Source organism: Panthera tigris, chromosome C1 (assembly GCF_018350195.1).
Source record: "Panthera tigris isolate Pti1 chromosome C1, P.tigris_Pti1_mat1.1, whole genome shotgun sequence".
Lineage (NCBI taxonomy): Eukaryota > Metazoa > Chordata > Mammalia > Carnivora > Felidae > Panthera > Panthera tigris.
Genome location: NC_056667.1, coordinates 26,988,870 through 27,003,837, shown reverse-complemented (window position 1 = coordinate 27,003,837; position 14,968 = coordinate 26,988,870). Strand labels below are relative to the sequence as shown.

Genomic DNA, 14,968 nt, shown 5'->3' with positions numbered 1-14,968 from the left:
ACTATTAATCATGAGCTCTCTGGCTCTGCCTGGGTTTTATTTAGCATGGAGAGAGGGGAACTGAAGCCTGGTCTTCACTGGGTCCTAACCCCCAACTAACTAAAAGTTGGTTTATTGTCAAAAAAGTCTACTATACTGTTAGTTGCTGGCATGGATAGGCAATTAAAACAGTTCTCCATTTAAGATGCTTTTTTTTTTTTTAAGTTTATTTATCTTGAGAGAGAGAGAGCATGAGTGGGGAGGGACAGAGAAAGACAGAGAGAGAATCCCAAGCAGACTCCATGACAGGCTCGATATGGGGCTCAATCTCACGAACCGTGAAATCATTACCTGAGCTGAAACCATGAGTCGGATGCTTAACCAAGTAAGCTACCCAGGTGCCCCTTAAAATGCTTTTGATGTTAATTTCCCCATTAGCATCATGAAGAAGCATTCTTTCTTTTCCAGAATGTTATGTCATTTCATTGATGTCTCTTTGGTTAGAAATGAACAAACCACCTGTAGCCAAGATAACTGGGAGTGTGGTGATTACCTTGCCCACGGACACAGCAGAACTGGATGGCTCCAAGTCCTCAGATGATAAGGCAATAGTCAGCTACCTCTGGACCCGAGATGAGGGGAGCCCAGCGGCAGGGGTAAGTGCCAGGAACTAGAGAGCTATATGGGGTCAAGGTGGTGAGATGGGGAGAGGAGGCTGAGCCAAACATTCCAGTATCTGTTTTAACCAAGGGGTCTTGTGTCAAACCTGGATTGCCCTCTGAAATCCAAGGATCCTGAATGACTTTCCTAGGGTCACTCTGCAAGTTAGTATGGCACAGAATATGTTCCTCTGCCCTGATCTTGGCAGCTGTGGGCTTCAGAGATGTTACAAAGCAGGAGCTTCCCAGAGGGGGCCTAGTCCTAACAGAAGCAGTACCTGACCCCAAGAAAGGAGTGTGGTCTTGCTCTGCAACGTAGCCATGTTGTTCAACTCCATAGGAGGTGCTGAATCACTCTGACCACCACCCGATCCTCTTTCTTTCCAACCTGGTTGAGGGCACCTACACATTTCACCTGCATGTGACTGATGCGAAGGGGGAAAGTGACACAGACCGGACCACTGTGGAGGTGAAGCCTGGTGAGTTCATCTGGCGCTGGGACTGGGTGGGACTGCCGGCTCAGCCCAGCGGGACCTCAGTCCTGGGACCCCTTCTGCCCAGCAAGAACAGAGCCAAGTGGCAAAGCCAGCTTCTAAACACTCTAGAAACCCCAAGTTGAAAAATCCGTGGAGACTCTTTCCAGCAGTATCCCTCCTACCCATACAGGAGTGAGTGTGGATCCCTGCTCCCCAACTCATCTCAGATGGAGAAACTGAAACTCCAGAGAGGGCAGGGCTTGCTCAGCGTCACACAGCAGTTGTGTCAGAGCCAGGCCTTTGTGCCCCTAGTCCAGCACTGCCTACTCATCACGTGACAGATGAGAGAGGGCTCTGGGTGCTTCGGGAATCTGAGCAGAGAAATAACTTGAGTCATGATGCCTCATCAGCACACAGCTGCAGAAAACAATTTATTTCTATAAGTTGAGCCTCAGGCTTTATCTGACAATCCAAGGAAGGTGAAGTAACTGATGTCCTTTACATTTTTCAGATTTATAGAGATAAAATTTCTTTCTTCCGTAGAACTGTATTTTTATTTTGCTTTGAGGCTAGATTAATTAGTATTAGGGAGGAAATGAGTGTGGGGCGGGGTAGAGCTTTATAAATTCCTGAGCATCTGATACGAAGGTATTAACTTTAAATCTACTGTTGTTTATATAGGCCAAGCTCATGTACAGGTATCTTAGATGGGAAAGGATCTTGGCAGGTCTTCCAGTCCTTGTCCTACCTCTATGAAGGACAACAGCCAAGACACTATAAAGTCTCTTCTGTGTTTAAAATCAGATCACAGATAGTCTACTAATTATGTAAATGATACATCAAAACAGGCAAATGGTGCATCCAATTATGGGAATAAGGTATTGTGATTAATCACTTAACTTCCAAGTGTAGCACAGCCTCTAGGACACAGAAATGAAGGACAGTGGTCTCACAGTTCTAGAGCTGTAAAAATATTGTGCAGCTGTGATATTGCTCTAAGGTGAAGTCCTTGTTTCTTGGCTGCCTGGAAATTTTTTGTTTACTGTTTTCAAACCTGTAGGGCTGATGCATTTCCAGGATCAATAAGATTGTTGAGATGGACATTTTCCCTCCCATTGCTGTAGACAGAGCACAGCAAGGCACTGAAAGTCAGACACAGATCAGGAGAGATTGTACATATCCCCCACTTGGCCTGGAGAGCTCAGCAAAGCCAGCTGGGCAGAAGCTTTGAGAACAGACCTCAAAGTGTTCTTCTTTCCCACTCCCTTCACCAAACCCCTAGCCTCCCTGTTATGGCCTGATCCCCAGCACACGTGTGGTAATTGTCAGGTTGGTATAGAGCTCTCCACACCAGCCCCAGACCGCATTAGTAGCAATTCAGTATGGTCCCTTTCCATTTGCAGGAGGTCAGTTGCATTCCTGAATGCTCTCACTACTTTTTCTCCTGTGCCAGAACAGACACACAATGGCAGGTCTGTGTTAACTCTCCTACTTTCAAAGCCATGACTGATCCACATGCTTTCCAGATCCCAGGAAAAACAACCTGGTGGAGATCATCTTGGATGTCAACGTCAGTCAGCTAACTGAGAGGCTGAAGGGGATGTTCATCCGCCAGATTGGGGTCCTCCTGGGGGTGCTGGATTCCGACATCATTGTGCAAAAGATTCAGCCGTACACGGAGCAGAGGTAGCTGGGCAATGAATGGGGGGAGAAAAGGAAAGACCAGGGGCCCCCTGGGCTTGTTGATTGAGCTAAGAAATAGTGTGGGTAGATAGAGAAGGGTGGGCTCTCTGACCAAGAACCACTCATGGTGTCCATTTCTTTAATGAAATTTTCTCTTCTAGTACAGGTCACATAGTCTGTACTAGATACTGCAGCAGGGTACCAGGGTACAAGGTCAGAAGAGGTCCGTTATCTTGAAGGCCATAGTCTCATAGGGAAAACAATCAAGATGAGTATGTAACATCAGTACAGGGTGAATTTGACAGAATGTGTGGGTGTCATGGAGACACACAGAGGCAAGGCCAATGAGTTCTTCCAGAGGAGTTGGGGCAGGGTGTGATCCAAAGATCTTCCAGAAGAAGTAAAACTTACATTGAGCAAGCATAGAAGGACTAGGAGGAAATTCATAATAGCTGAAAAGTATGAGCCATGATCCTGTGGTATGAAAGTACAGAGTTCTCTCTGGAAGAAGTCATATGGTTCAGAGCACTTACCAGGCCCAGGACATGGTGGAAGATAAGACTGGCTGTGTAGATGGAGAATAGTCATAAGCAAGTCAGGGAGTTTAGTTTTAATAGTTTGGGAAGGGGGGGGGGGAATTCAAGTTAGATTCTTTTATGTGTGTGAAGTTTTTGTTTGTTTTGTTTCTGGAGCAAGGAAATTAGATGTTGTTTTTGTTTTTTGGTTTTTTTTTAAGGAAGACCCCCTAGTGTGGAGGCTAGACCAAAATAGACAGAGAGAGACAGACAGACAGACAGACACTAAAGGCTGGGGAACCAACCAGGAAGCTTTTGAACTAGTCTTAGTAAAAAAGTGATAAACCTAAGTTAAGGTAGTGGCAATGGAATGACAGAAGAGAGAAATGAAAAGAAAATAGAGGCAGATCAGCAGGACTTAGTAATTCTTTGGAATGAAGGGGAATGAGGCATCAAACATGAGGCTTTAGGTTTTGATGCCTGGATAGATGGTGAATGCCATTAACTGAGATTACGGATACAGAAGGAACCAGTTTCAAAGAAAAGATAACAGTTTTGACTGTTGAATTTAGGGTGTCTCATGGGTTACATGGAGAGAGATTTCATCAGACAGTGGCAAATACGGGCTGGAACTTGGGGCAGAAGGAAAAGCCGAAGATAGGGAATCACTGCATACAGGCAGGAATCAAAGCTGGAAGGACAGATGAGTCCCACTGGGGGTAATGTCCAGCACTCTGGAGAACCCCAGTATTTAAGGATGAGGCAAGGAGAAAAGAGCCAGCAAAGGAAACTAGGAAGCAATAGTAGAGAAGTGAGTGAAAAAGCAGGTGGGAGTGGTCTGCTGGAAGTTAAGAGGCGGCTGGCAGCTAGGGGCTGCCAGAGGATTCAGATGCCACAGAGGAAGAGTATGGTGAGGACACAGGTTTTGGCTTTATGATTAGATCGTCAGGACTACAGTGAGAGCATTTTACTTAGATGTTGGGGACAGAGGGCAAATTCTGTCATGGTTGGAGGATACAGAGATGGTAAATAAAACACTCTTTGAAGAGGTTGGTGCTGAAAATAAGATGGGAGGTAGATCAAAAGAACACCTTTTAAAGACAGGAAATACTTGAGCACTTTTATAGACTCAGGGAAGGTGCAGAGGAAAAGTAGAAGGTGGAGACTGGGGAGGTGGGTTCCAAATAGAGGCAGGTCTCGGGGACTGGCTGTGGGCAGAACAGGTGTGCCACTTTCTCTGGAGATGGGAGGAAGGGCAGGAAAATGTGCTGTTAAGGATGGATTTTAGAGACAGGATGGCATTCGAGAGCATTGATACTAGCGTTCTGGGTTTTGTCTCTGAAAGTGGAGGCCAGGCCATCTGCTTTGAGGAGGTGGGAAGGAGGTGGGCAGCATGAAGAAAATGGTAAAGGTTAGGTACAGCAGTTCCAGCAAAGGATGCTGGCTTTGAGCAGCATTGAGATCTCATCCAAGGTTAGAGACACGAGGTTAGAGTGGTGGCTCCCAATTCTAGCTACTTGATAGCACCACCTGGAGCTTTTATGAATGTGCCATTACCTGAGCCTCACCCCCAGGGATTATGATTCAGTTGGTCTGGAGTGAGGTCTGGGCGCCTGAAATTTCCATGCTCTCCAGGTGAATCTAACACTTAAGTTTGACCAGGTCAGAGCATGATAATAAGACCTTTTTTTTTTGGGGTGGTTTTATTTATTTTTGAGAGAGGGAGAGAGACAGAGTGCTAGCAGGGGAGGGGCAAGAGAGACAGTGGGAGACACAGAATCCAAAGCAGGCTCCAAGCTCTGAGCTGTCAGCACAGAGCCAGACATGGGGCTCGAACTCATGAACCATGAGATCATGACCTGAGCTGAAGTCGGATGCTTCACCCACCAAGCTACCCGGGCACCCCAGGGATTTTCTTTGTAATCTCTGCTGGCAGCCTGTGAACAGGAACAGGGCAAGTGGCTGCCTGGATTGACCCAAGGTGGTGGGGTTTGGCTGGGCAGAAGCAGTGCTAAGACATTAGCAAGAGTGCTGCTGGACGTGTCACGGAAGGGTTTGCCAGCATACTTGCTCTCCCTGCATCTGGAAGATGATGCATGAGGAAGAGAAGCAGCACGGTGGCTCTGGGTTTCTGACTTGGACTGATTGGCCAAGTTGAGGAATTCAAGAGGATAGGCTTGCAGGCAGGGAGTCTATGATAGCAGGAAAGAGCATGGGGCAGACACCAGACAGACCTGGCTTTTGAGCCCTGCTCCATTAGTGTGTGCTCTGGGATGATGGGCAAGGTACTGCCCCTCTCCAAGCCTAGCCTGTCACTTGTACACTTTTGTAGGATTGTTACTGAGAGTTAAATAAGAGAATGTTCGTATCCCTACCACACAGAGTGTGCTCAGTTGCTGGTTATTGTAAGTTTATTTTGAGACCTGTTGGGTTAGAGGTACCTATGAGAGATACGGATGGGGTGGATGTCCCAGCAAGCTTCTGCAGATGTAGATGTGGTCATTTTGGAAAGACTAGGGGAGAGGAGATAAATATTCGAGGGTTATTGGTATATATAGAGAAATTGAAACTGTTCGCATGGATTAGGTAACTGGGAGAAAATAATGAGAAATGGACCACACATTTTTATGGCAAAGGTCTGTGTCTTGATTCTGAAATTTATAATACCCCACCCTTAGTCTCACTGTGCAGAGGACTTTATGAAGTCTTTTATGACAGTGCTTCCCAAACTTTTATGTCATGATACACATAGGCAGTGATGCTATGTGTATGGCACTTTGAGATAAATAGACAAGGCTGGTTATACTGGAAGCAACTGGTCTGGGGCCTCCAGGTCCCAGCCAGCCACTCTGTGTGCTGAGGGGATGAATATCTTGGGCACACCTACAACCCAGTGTGACCCACTGATTGAGAAGGTTCATTTGTGAGACTAACATGGAGTCAAGGGGGCTCTCCTAAAGGCCTCTTAAGGCCAAGGCATAGACAGCAGACTTTGTGCCCATATAGAGGTGAGATCAAACATGGCCTGCCCTGGACAGAAGTTGACAGAAAGCAAACAGATTCTGGACATGGGGTAGTATAATCTTGCACCAGCCACACCACTGTGTGGGGTCTTTCTTGTTGCCGTCATAGTAATGATCATTTGGCTGTTTTGACCCATGGATAATGCTTTGATGCTGTCCAACAACATACATTTTTCAGAGCATTGTGGTTTGTCCTACAGGTAACCTAGGCACAGACCCAACAGCACCACACCACAGTCTTAGCTGTTAAAAGGCTGACAGCAGAGATGTAGTTGTAACCAAATCTCCATTTTCCTGACCTCCAGTTACATGTTTGGAATGGGTCGTCTTGTTAGCTAGGACAGCTTAGGGCATTTCTAAAAGCATAAGTGTTGCAGTCGGACATACCAGGGTTGGAATTTGGCTCTGCCATAATTAACTGTGTGACCTTGGGCAAGTTACTTAACCCCTCTGAGCCCCAGTGTTGTCCTCTGTAAAATGGCGATGACGCTGATAACACCTTTCTCACGGGCTTGCTGTGAGAGAATGTGTCTAATGCTTCGCACAGTGTCTGGCATAAAGTGCTTAGCAAATGGCAGCTACTGCTATTATTGCTGATGGCTTCAGCTCATTCATACTGTTGCATGTCTCTGCAGCACCAAGATGGTATTTTTTGTTCAAAACGAGCCTCCCCACCAGATCTTCAAAGGCCATGAGGTGGCAGCGATGCTCAAGAATGAGCTGCGGAAGCAAAAAGCAGACTTTCTGATATTCAGAGCCCTGGAAATCAATACTGTCAGTGAGTAATTCTGGGAAGCTGGGAATACAAGCCTGCCCAGTGCCCACAGTTCACCACAGTCCTGCTGTCCTCAGGCTTCATCACCTGTTCTTGAGGAACATGGATATAATCGCTTAGCTCCACTACCAGGGACATGGAAGAGTCCTGACTTGTTGCAGAGGTTTTAACCTGGGGTCCGTGGGTCCATGAGCTAGTGTTCAGAGGGGCAAGGAGTTTAGTTTGAATGGGAAGAAAATGACATCTTTATTTTCACTCACCTTTAACTGAAGTTCATTATTTCCCTCTGTTGTGAAGGTGGGCGACGAACTCCAGTGATATTAACAGAACCTGTGACTTTAAGGCAATAGGAATCACAAATAACGTCATAGCACACTACGTGATGAAGTATCATTACTACTCATCACTACTTCAAAATCATGACAGTTGTTGGACTCGCTTCTAAATCTTGTTACTTGATGTTTTCATAAAGACACATGTATATGTATAATTAGCTTAGAATTTTATATTCTTCAACTTTTAAAAAACATGTGCGATATAATTGCTTTCCTTTGTAATACCATGTATTTTATTTTGGCAATTAAACGATGCAAAGAAGGGGGGGGTCTGTGGGCCATGAAAGATGACGTACTGCTGGCAGAGAGTAACAATAAGTAAAAGCAGCCGGAACTGTCTTCAGTGGCCTGACTGCTCCAGTTTCATTTGACCGTGGCGATGATCACGGGCAATATGCCCGAGCTGTAAAAGCCCTCGGGGTGGGTGTCCAAGGAATTTCCCCATGGGCCACAGCAGGGGCGCTGGCAGCTGCCAGTCTGGCTCTGACTCCTGTTGACCTTTTCCCTTTCCTACTACTTTCAGCGTGCCAGTTGAACTGTTCTGACCATGGCCACTGTGATTCATTCACCAAACGCTGTATTTGTGACCCTTTTTGGATGGAGAATTTCATCAAGGTGCAGTTGAGGGACGGAGACAGCAACTGTGGTGAGTTTTCTGCCTGGTGCTGTGCCAGCCGGTTTGGCACTGACTGTAGTTCTGAGTTGAGCAGGTGGGTGTTGGTGTTTCCGAGGCAGATGAGCAAGCGAGGAGAAGAACTCTGTGTATTTTCTGTTTGCAGAGGACTTTTACTTCCTTCCTCCACACTGCTCAGGGTTAGAGCAGAGCTCTGAAGCAGTGTTGTACAAAGAACCAAGCTTAAATCAGACCAACTGCAAATTGCAGCCTAGATCAGACTGGCTGCAAGGCCTCCTGTCTTTTGGGGGGTGTCTTTGTGCCATAGCCTAGTGGAAGTCTGCAAGTGTCTGTTCCCCCTTTCCTTCTGGGAAAGCTCCTTACAACCTGCTACACTGCCTCAGGGTCTCAGCAGGGATGGTTTAGAAAGGTGAAAGCTTCAGCTGCCTACAACTGCAAGGTCTCACCTTCCCTGAACAGCCTTCCTGTCTGCAGAGTGAAGCCACCTGCCCGAGGTCGAGGCAGCCCAGACTGTCCTGCTGGCCCCTCTCTCTTCACAGCCCTCACCATTTTGTTTCTCTTGGCAGAGTGGAGCGTGTTGTATGTTATCATTGCTTCCTTTGTCATCGTTGTCGCCCTGGGAATCCTGTCCTGGACTGTGATCTGTTGTTGTAAGAGGTAAGATGGATTCTCCTTGAAAATTCATTAGAGCTTCTAGTTGTGTCTTCATTCATTCGGGAGGTATCTGGCATTTTCCACATGGAAGGTGCTAAGTCTTGGGGGGTTCCTCCCTTCCTGTCACTGTTAAAGTCGTTTGGCCCACCCAAGGCATGCGCAGAAAGGCTTTCCTAACCCTCTGCCACTCCTACACACCCCTCAGCCAAGTGGCTGTCACTGCACTGATGCACAACCTGGGAAGCGTGGCCATAGCCATGATGGGCCTGGACTGTGGACCTGAGTCACATCTGTCTAGGATGTGTGTTCTGTATTACTCCACTCCACCTGTCTCACCACTTGACACGAGTTCTCAATTTTTATGCCTTCCTTTCTAGTTGGGATTCACGTGTCTATGTACTTTCACGTAACTGCAGACTTAGATTAGTCATGATTAAGTGTTCTAGGTTTTTTTGTTTGAGTCTTCCTCTCAAATGATATTTAATGGGAATATTTATTGTATGCTTTTCATTATTAATAATAAGTATGATTTCTACACTGCTGTGTGTCAGGCACCATGATAACATTTTGTAGGTAATACCTTTTTTTTAAATTATAATTTTTTTTTAAATGTTTGTTTATTTTTGAGAGAGACAGAGACAGAATGTGAGTGGGTTGGGGCAGAGAGAGGGAGGCACAGAATATGAAGCAGGCTGCAGGCTCCGAGCTGTCAGCACAGAGCCTGACGCAGGGCTCGAACTCACGAGCTGTGAGATCATGACCTGAGCTGAAGTCAGACGCTCAACCAACTGAGCCACCCAGGCGCCCCTGTAATACCTTTTTTTAAATGTATATGAGAACCTTTTCTCATCTTACAGCTAAGGAAATGGAGGCCCAGGAAAACAACCCCACCTGTCCACGGACACACAGTTAATATGTGACAGAGCTGAGATAGAGCCTGCAATATTGAGCCTAGGTTTCACATGAAACCTAGAAAGTGAAAATAATTTTTGATAGTTTCCACCAGCCTGAGACAACCACCATTAGTAGATGCTTTCTTCCACCCCCCACCCCTCAAGCACAGGGTTTTTGTTCTCTTAATGTAATAGGGAGAAAGTGTGCCTGACTCCACGTTGCCTCTTTCCCTTGCTGCTGTGACCTACAGCTTAGAAACTTCTGCTGGGCCCTGTACGTAGGCATGTTAATCATCGAAGGAATTTTGCTTATAGCTGAGATGAACAAAAAACTGTTGTTTTAACCTGAGACCTACCTCACTCAAGGAGATAAGCAAGTACCTTCAGATATGCCTGTGCTATGTTTGAGATTCACAGAAACGTGATCAGTTTCCTACAGATATCAAACAACCTAGGACAGAGAAGTTACACAGCCTTCCTTGGATGTCTGCAGACATTAGTCACCTTTTGACTCCAGCCTCCTCCCACTTCCTCCACCCTAACAGAAAAGCTCAAATATCATGCTGGGGGAGATGGTTCTTTGGGACAGGAGTCTGCCATCTCCTTGGTTTGCTGGTTTTCTGAGTAAAGTCGTTTTTCTCACCCCATTCGTCTTTCCCCTTGACTTACTGGCCTGTGTGTGGCGAGCAGGACAAGCTTGTACCCCATTACGTTTGTGTTGTTAACCAGTCTCTCCTTCCTTGCTGCTGTGGAGTGGTGGCTCCATGGTAAGATAGTCAGAGTCACCTTCCTTTCCTAGAATCGGTGAGGCGTTACTTGAAGAACAAATCACAGTCGCCACCTTCCTGCAGCTGCGAAAGCAAGGGAAAACAGTCCTCCCATTAAGCAGCTATCACCAGGACGGGGCCCTCTATGTAGTCTGGCCATCACCCTGTGGTGAGCTCCCTAATCTCACACAGAACCCCCTTCTTGAGCAGCTGTGGGGATTGTGTTTTTCAGGCAGAAAGGAAAACCCAAGAGGAAAAGCAAGTATAAGATCCTAGATGCCACGGATCAGGAGAGCCTGGAACTGAAGCCAACCTCCCGAGCAGGTAGTAGCCCTGGGGGTTGGGGACGGAGGCCTCTAGATTTGTGCACTCTCCCTGTGAAGAGCTACTGTCACTACAGTCCCCTCCTAAATGTGTTGCTAACAGCTGTTTGTTCTAGAAAAGCATTTTGACTCTTGCTTGTTAAACGCTGAGGGCTGACCTTGCCCTGCACTGGCAGAAGCTGCCTGCTGGGTGAGCTGTGATCTGGGGCTCACTTCTCAGTATTGCTTCTCTTTGCAGAAGGACTAAGCCTCTTGCTTTCCTTGGCATGCTCATTCCCCTCAGGGATTCCTCCTGGCTTTCAGCTATTCATGCTGCCCCCCGTTAGTCATGCTCAGGGACCTTGGTCTCTTAGGCCTGACAAGTCTGTCCTTTCTGGGCAGACAACAAGGTGTGGCAGCAGTGGGATTGAAGTCAGTGTCTCCAGCTGGCCTCTTCTTCAGCTGGCCTTCCTCTTCCATCTTCCTCTACCTTGTATTTGGCAGATAGATCCATGGGCTCCGCTGGTGGCTTAGAACAGGCAGGAGGGCAGCTTCCCTGCTGGTCCCAGTGCACAGGACTCGTCTTTCAGGTGCCTCCCACCAAGGAATCACCAACTGCACAAGCACTGAGATGGCTTGGGTGATGGGGCTGGAGGTCAGGGTGCGCAGGGGCTCCCTTCCTTGGCTGGGTGTCGTCATGGGTGAGGTTTCCATTCATCATGAGGCCACAGGACCTGCATCGCCTGTTTATGGGACTCTAGGTGGGGCTATTCCTAAACACTCTGCCAACAGAACTGTTTTTATACAAAGCATTTATCAAATATGTTCATACTTAAAGCTTTGTATTAGGAGAGGCTGGAGGGGAAAACAGAGAGTTCTGACACCCTGGCTCTGCCCTCGGAATTTCAGTCTACTGAGGGAGCACAGACACGTTAGAGGCAAAAAAAAAAAAAAAAAAAGCTCTCAGGCGGCCTGGGCTCTGCACCCATGCACCTTGGTTAGAGAACATCTTGGGGTGGTACCTGGAGGTGGTGGGGCTTGTAAAACCAGAGAAGTAGAAACACTGAAATGGAGCCTGGAGGTAAAAACGTGCACAGTTCACCCCCCAGCTGGTGGCCAAGGTTGTTTTCATGTTACTCTGAAAGTTTTCCCACCCCTCGAAATCCTTTGGTGACTGACTTTGGGTCTGGCTAACGTGGCCTTGGGTGAGCTCTCATCTGTTGGCTTCTCTGAGATCTATCGCCTTGTTGACTTGGTTCATATTTCTGTCCAGAAAGCTCTTTGTCATCTTTGTCATCCCTCCCTTAACCTGTAAATGTCATGCTCATCTGTCACATGACTGTTTTGGAATTTCTGTCCCTATATTAGTTATGTATCTGTCCCCTTAGCAGTCAGTGACATTGGTGAGGGCAGAGATTGTGTCTTATTCCTCTGTGCATATGGATTGAGACCACTGTTTGCCAGGCCCTCTGCCAGATACCAGTTACATACGGTGAGCCAGACAGACTCTGCTGCTCTGGAGCTTCTATGAGACAGACATGAAATATGCAAACTCCCAGATATACAGCATGTGATAATGAAAGGTCTTTGTAAAGAAGAACACTTGAACTGAGACCCAAGGGACGAGTACGAGTTAGCCACATTAGGACTCTGTGAAAGCGCATTCCAGGCAAAGGAGCAAAGTCGGTAAAGGGCCGGCTGCTGGAAGCAGCAGAGGGCATTTGAGGAAATAGAGGAAGGTGACATACTGGACATGGTGAGCACGGGGCCAGTGGCACGAGGCTGCACAGGTGAGCAGGGACCTAGCTGTGGGCTCCTTCTGAGAGTAGTGGGCAGCCACAGGCAGCTTTTTAAGGAGGTGAATGGTCTGATTTGGTTTACATTTTAAAAAGAGACAACCCTGGCTGCTATGTAGGAATCAGAGGGGCAAGAGCAGGTAAAAGAGGATTCGGTGGAATGTCCTAATGGTGGAGAGATGGTAAGCTAGGGAGAGACACGTAGATTCCAGGTACCTTTGCAGGGAAGACTTGATGCAGTTTGTGGCATGTTAGCCGAGGGGTGTGGGAGAAAAGGAGACGTGCAGGCTGGTCCTGGAGCTTCTGCTCTGAGCAGGTGTGGGTTGGGTGGTACTGGAGAGGAAATGCCGGAGAAGAGAAGTGTTTGCTTCAGGACGCTTGCGAATGGTGTTGAGGAAATGAGGCTGGAAGATTGGTGAGGACAAAAGTGCAGAAGGTTTTGAAAATCAGCCAGAGTTAAGCATTAATTCTGATGGTGACAGGAAGTGTCATCTTGAAAGTGCTGGCTTAGGAAAATTAGTCTCTAATGACACCTGTAATTGACTGAAGGGGAGATATCCCGTGTGGAGGCCAGCAAGGAGACTTTTGCAGTGGTCCGAGAGGGAGGTGACAATGACTCAACCAACATGGGGTCAACAGGATGGAGGACGGGAAAGGTCAGGGCTGACTTCTGACCTGAGGGACAGAGAATGATTCTGTAGACACAATTAAGACATCAGTGCAGTGCCGGCTGGGGTAAGAAAAGATGAATTCAGTTGAACCCATTAGAACAGTTGGACTACAAGTGTCAGTGTAAGAATCTTCTAGATGCTGGTGAGTGCCAAAACAAAAGTGGGTCACATCCCTTCTGGGGAAAATGTTGAGGGACCAAAGAGTCCAGAGCTGAGGAGCCCATGAAGGGCCGTCAGTGAGGGAAGAGGTGCACTGTTAGGGAGCGGTCAGCAGTATTAGCTGTTGCAGACAGGGATAAGAATTGTCCATGAAGATGACACTGGGGAAGTTTCTGGTCACCTAAAGAGCTAGAGTAGAATGGTGAATGGTAGCAGAAGTGAAAATGTAGGTTGTTCCAGCAGTAAGTATGCAGTGAGGAAATGGAAGCCCTAAATATTGAAAAAAGTCCTTTAGAAGTGAAGCAGGGTGAGGCAGAAGACAGAGGTAAGGCTCCTGAGGAGAGAGGGAATGGGGCTCAAGAAAGGAGAGGGTGGGGGACACAGGGCTGGGTGATAGCACCAGGAAGTGCTGCGTTGAAGAGGCAAAATGGGCAGGAGGCAGACATCCAGTGAAGGGGGGGCAGCAAGGGAGAGCCCAGTTGCATTTGGGTCACCAGGAGGAGAAAGAGGAGAGTCAGGAGGCCCTTCTCTGTGGGCAGTGTGTAGCTGAGGGACAGATGAGAGCCCCCTTGCTCTTGGTCTTCTGGCTCTGGCCAGCAGATCAGTTGTGGACTCAGCAGATTAGTGGGTGCACCGCAGAGCAGAGCCACTAGCAGGTGGGGGAGAAGGGGATTCAAGCCTGTCAACGTAAGGCACGGAAGCTGATAGGTTGAAGCGTGGATTTAACAGGCCCCTTGCGAAGAAAGGTAATGCACGTGGAAGCGCGCTGACAGAGACCCTGTTTGCTGGGAACCAGGCTGAGCTCTGATGAGGGCTGCCTGGGGAGCCGGTGCACCCACCTGGGTGAGCTCCCAAGGCAAGCCTCAGGAGACCTGCTTTCCGTTCAGCGACTGTGGTTTTGGGTTTGTTTTTGCTATTCTATTGATTTTCCAAAGCTTTCTTTTGAAGCATATTAGATTGAGCCATACGAAATTAATAGTGTGTGACTTTTTTGAACCCATAAAAATGGTAGTTTTTTGTGGTTCAGCCCAACGGATAGCTGGATGGGTTTCCTGCAAGTGAACGTGCCCATATAATCAGCTCCCTTTCTTTCCCGTCATCGCCTTCCTCCTGCCAACGTACTTCTGATGTTTTAGTTTATATAAAGGGAATCACTGTATTTGGCCCTTTCCATTCACCATTACACTTATGACTTCCCGATGTGCTGTCAGGCAGAGCAGTAGTTTGTCCCATTTCCTGCTGTGTAATTTCCACTGTATTAATACATCTGGCAGGTGTACTGTTGACAGGCAGGCAGTTGAATTCTTTCCAGTTGTGGCTGTTCTGAGGAGTGTGGCTGCAGAAGCTCCTGTCCAGGCCCATCTTGTACTGTTTAGTGGGTGAGATCGCTCAGTTCTCCAGGCAGAGCAGGAGTGAGTGTGGGAAGGCCCTGGGTGAGTGCTGTCTGGTGTGGTGCCGGGTGCATGTCTCCCCCTCCCGCTCTTGTCCTCTGTAGCTGTGGAGGAAGGAGGGCTTTGGGGAAGAAGGGAAGCTTCATGTGGGCATGGGAGGGAAGGCTTCACAGGCACAGAGGGGAAGGGGTTGAGCCTCCCCTGGGCTTCGTTCTTATGTTGGCCCACTGTTCCCGCCACACTGGAGAAGCCTGGG

General features: G+C 47.7%; 1 protein-coding gene across 5 annotated transcripts in view; it reads left to right on the top strand.

The window, feature by feature from the left end:
- The window catches only part of KIAA0319L (KIAA0319 like), a 95,769-nt gene that overhangs the window by 78,672 nt on the left and 2,129 nt on the right, over positions 1 to 14,968 (top strand). For all 5 annotated transcript variants that reach the window (XM_042996457.1, XM_042996454.1, XM_042996455.1 and 2 more), the window contains 7 exons: positions 484 to 635; positions 979 to 1,117; positions 2,641 to 2,800; positions 6,971 to 7,113; positions 7,969 to 8,091; positions 8,646 to 8,736; positions 10,626 to 10,717. In XM_042996457.1, coding sequence (XP_042852391.1) covers positions 484 to 635; positions 979 to 1,117; positions 2,641 to 2,800; positions 6,971 to 7,113; positions 7,969 to 8,091; positions 8,646 to 8,736; positions 10,626 to 10,717 — 900 coding nt within the window. The remainder of the gene's footprint in view (positions 1 to 483; positions 636 to 978; positions 1,118 to 2,640; positions 2,801 to 6,970; positions 7,114 to 7,968; positions 8,092 to 8,645; positions 8,737 to 10,625; positions 10,718 to 14,968) is intronic.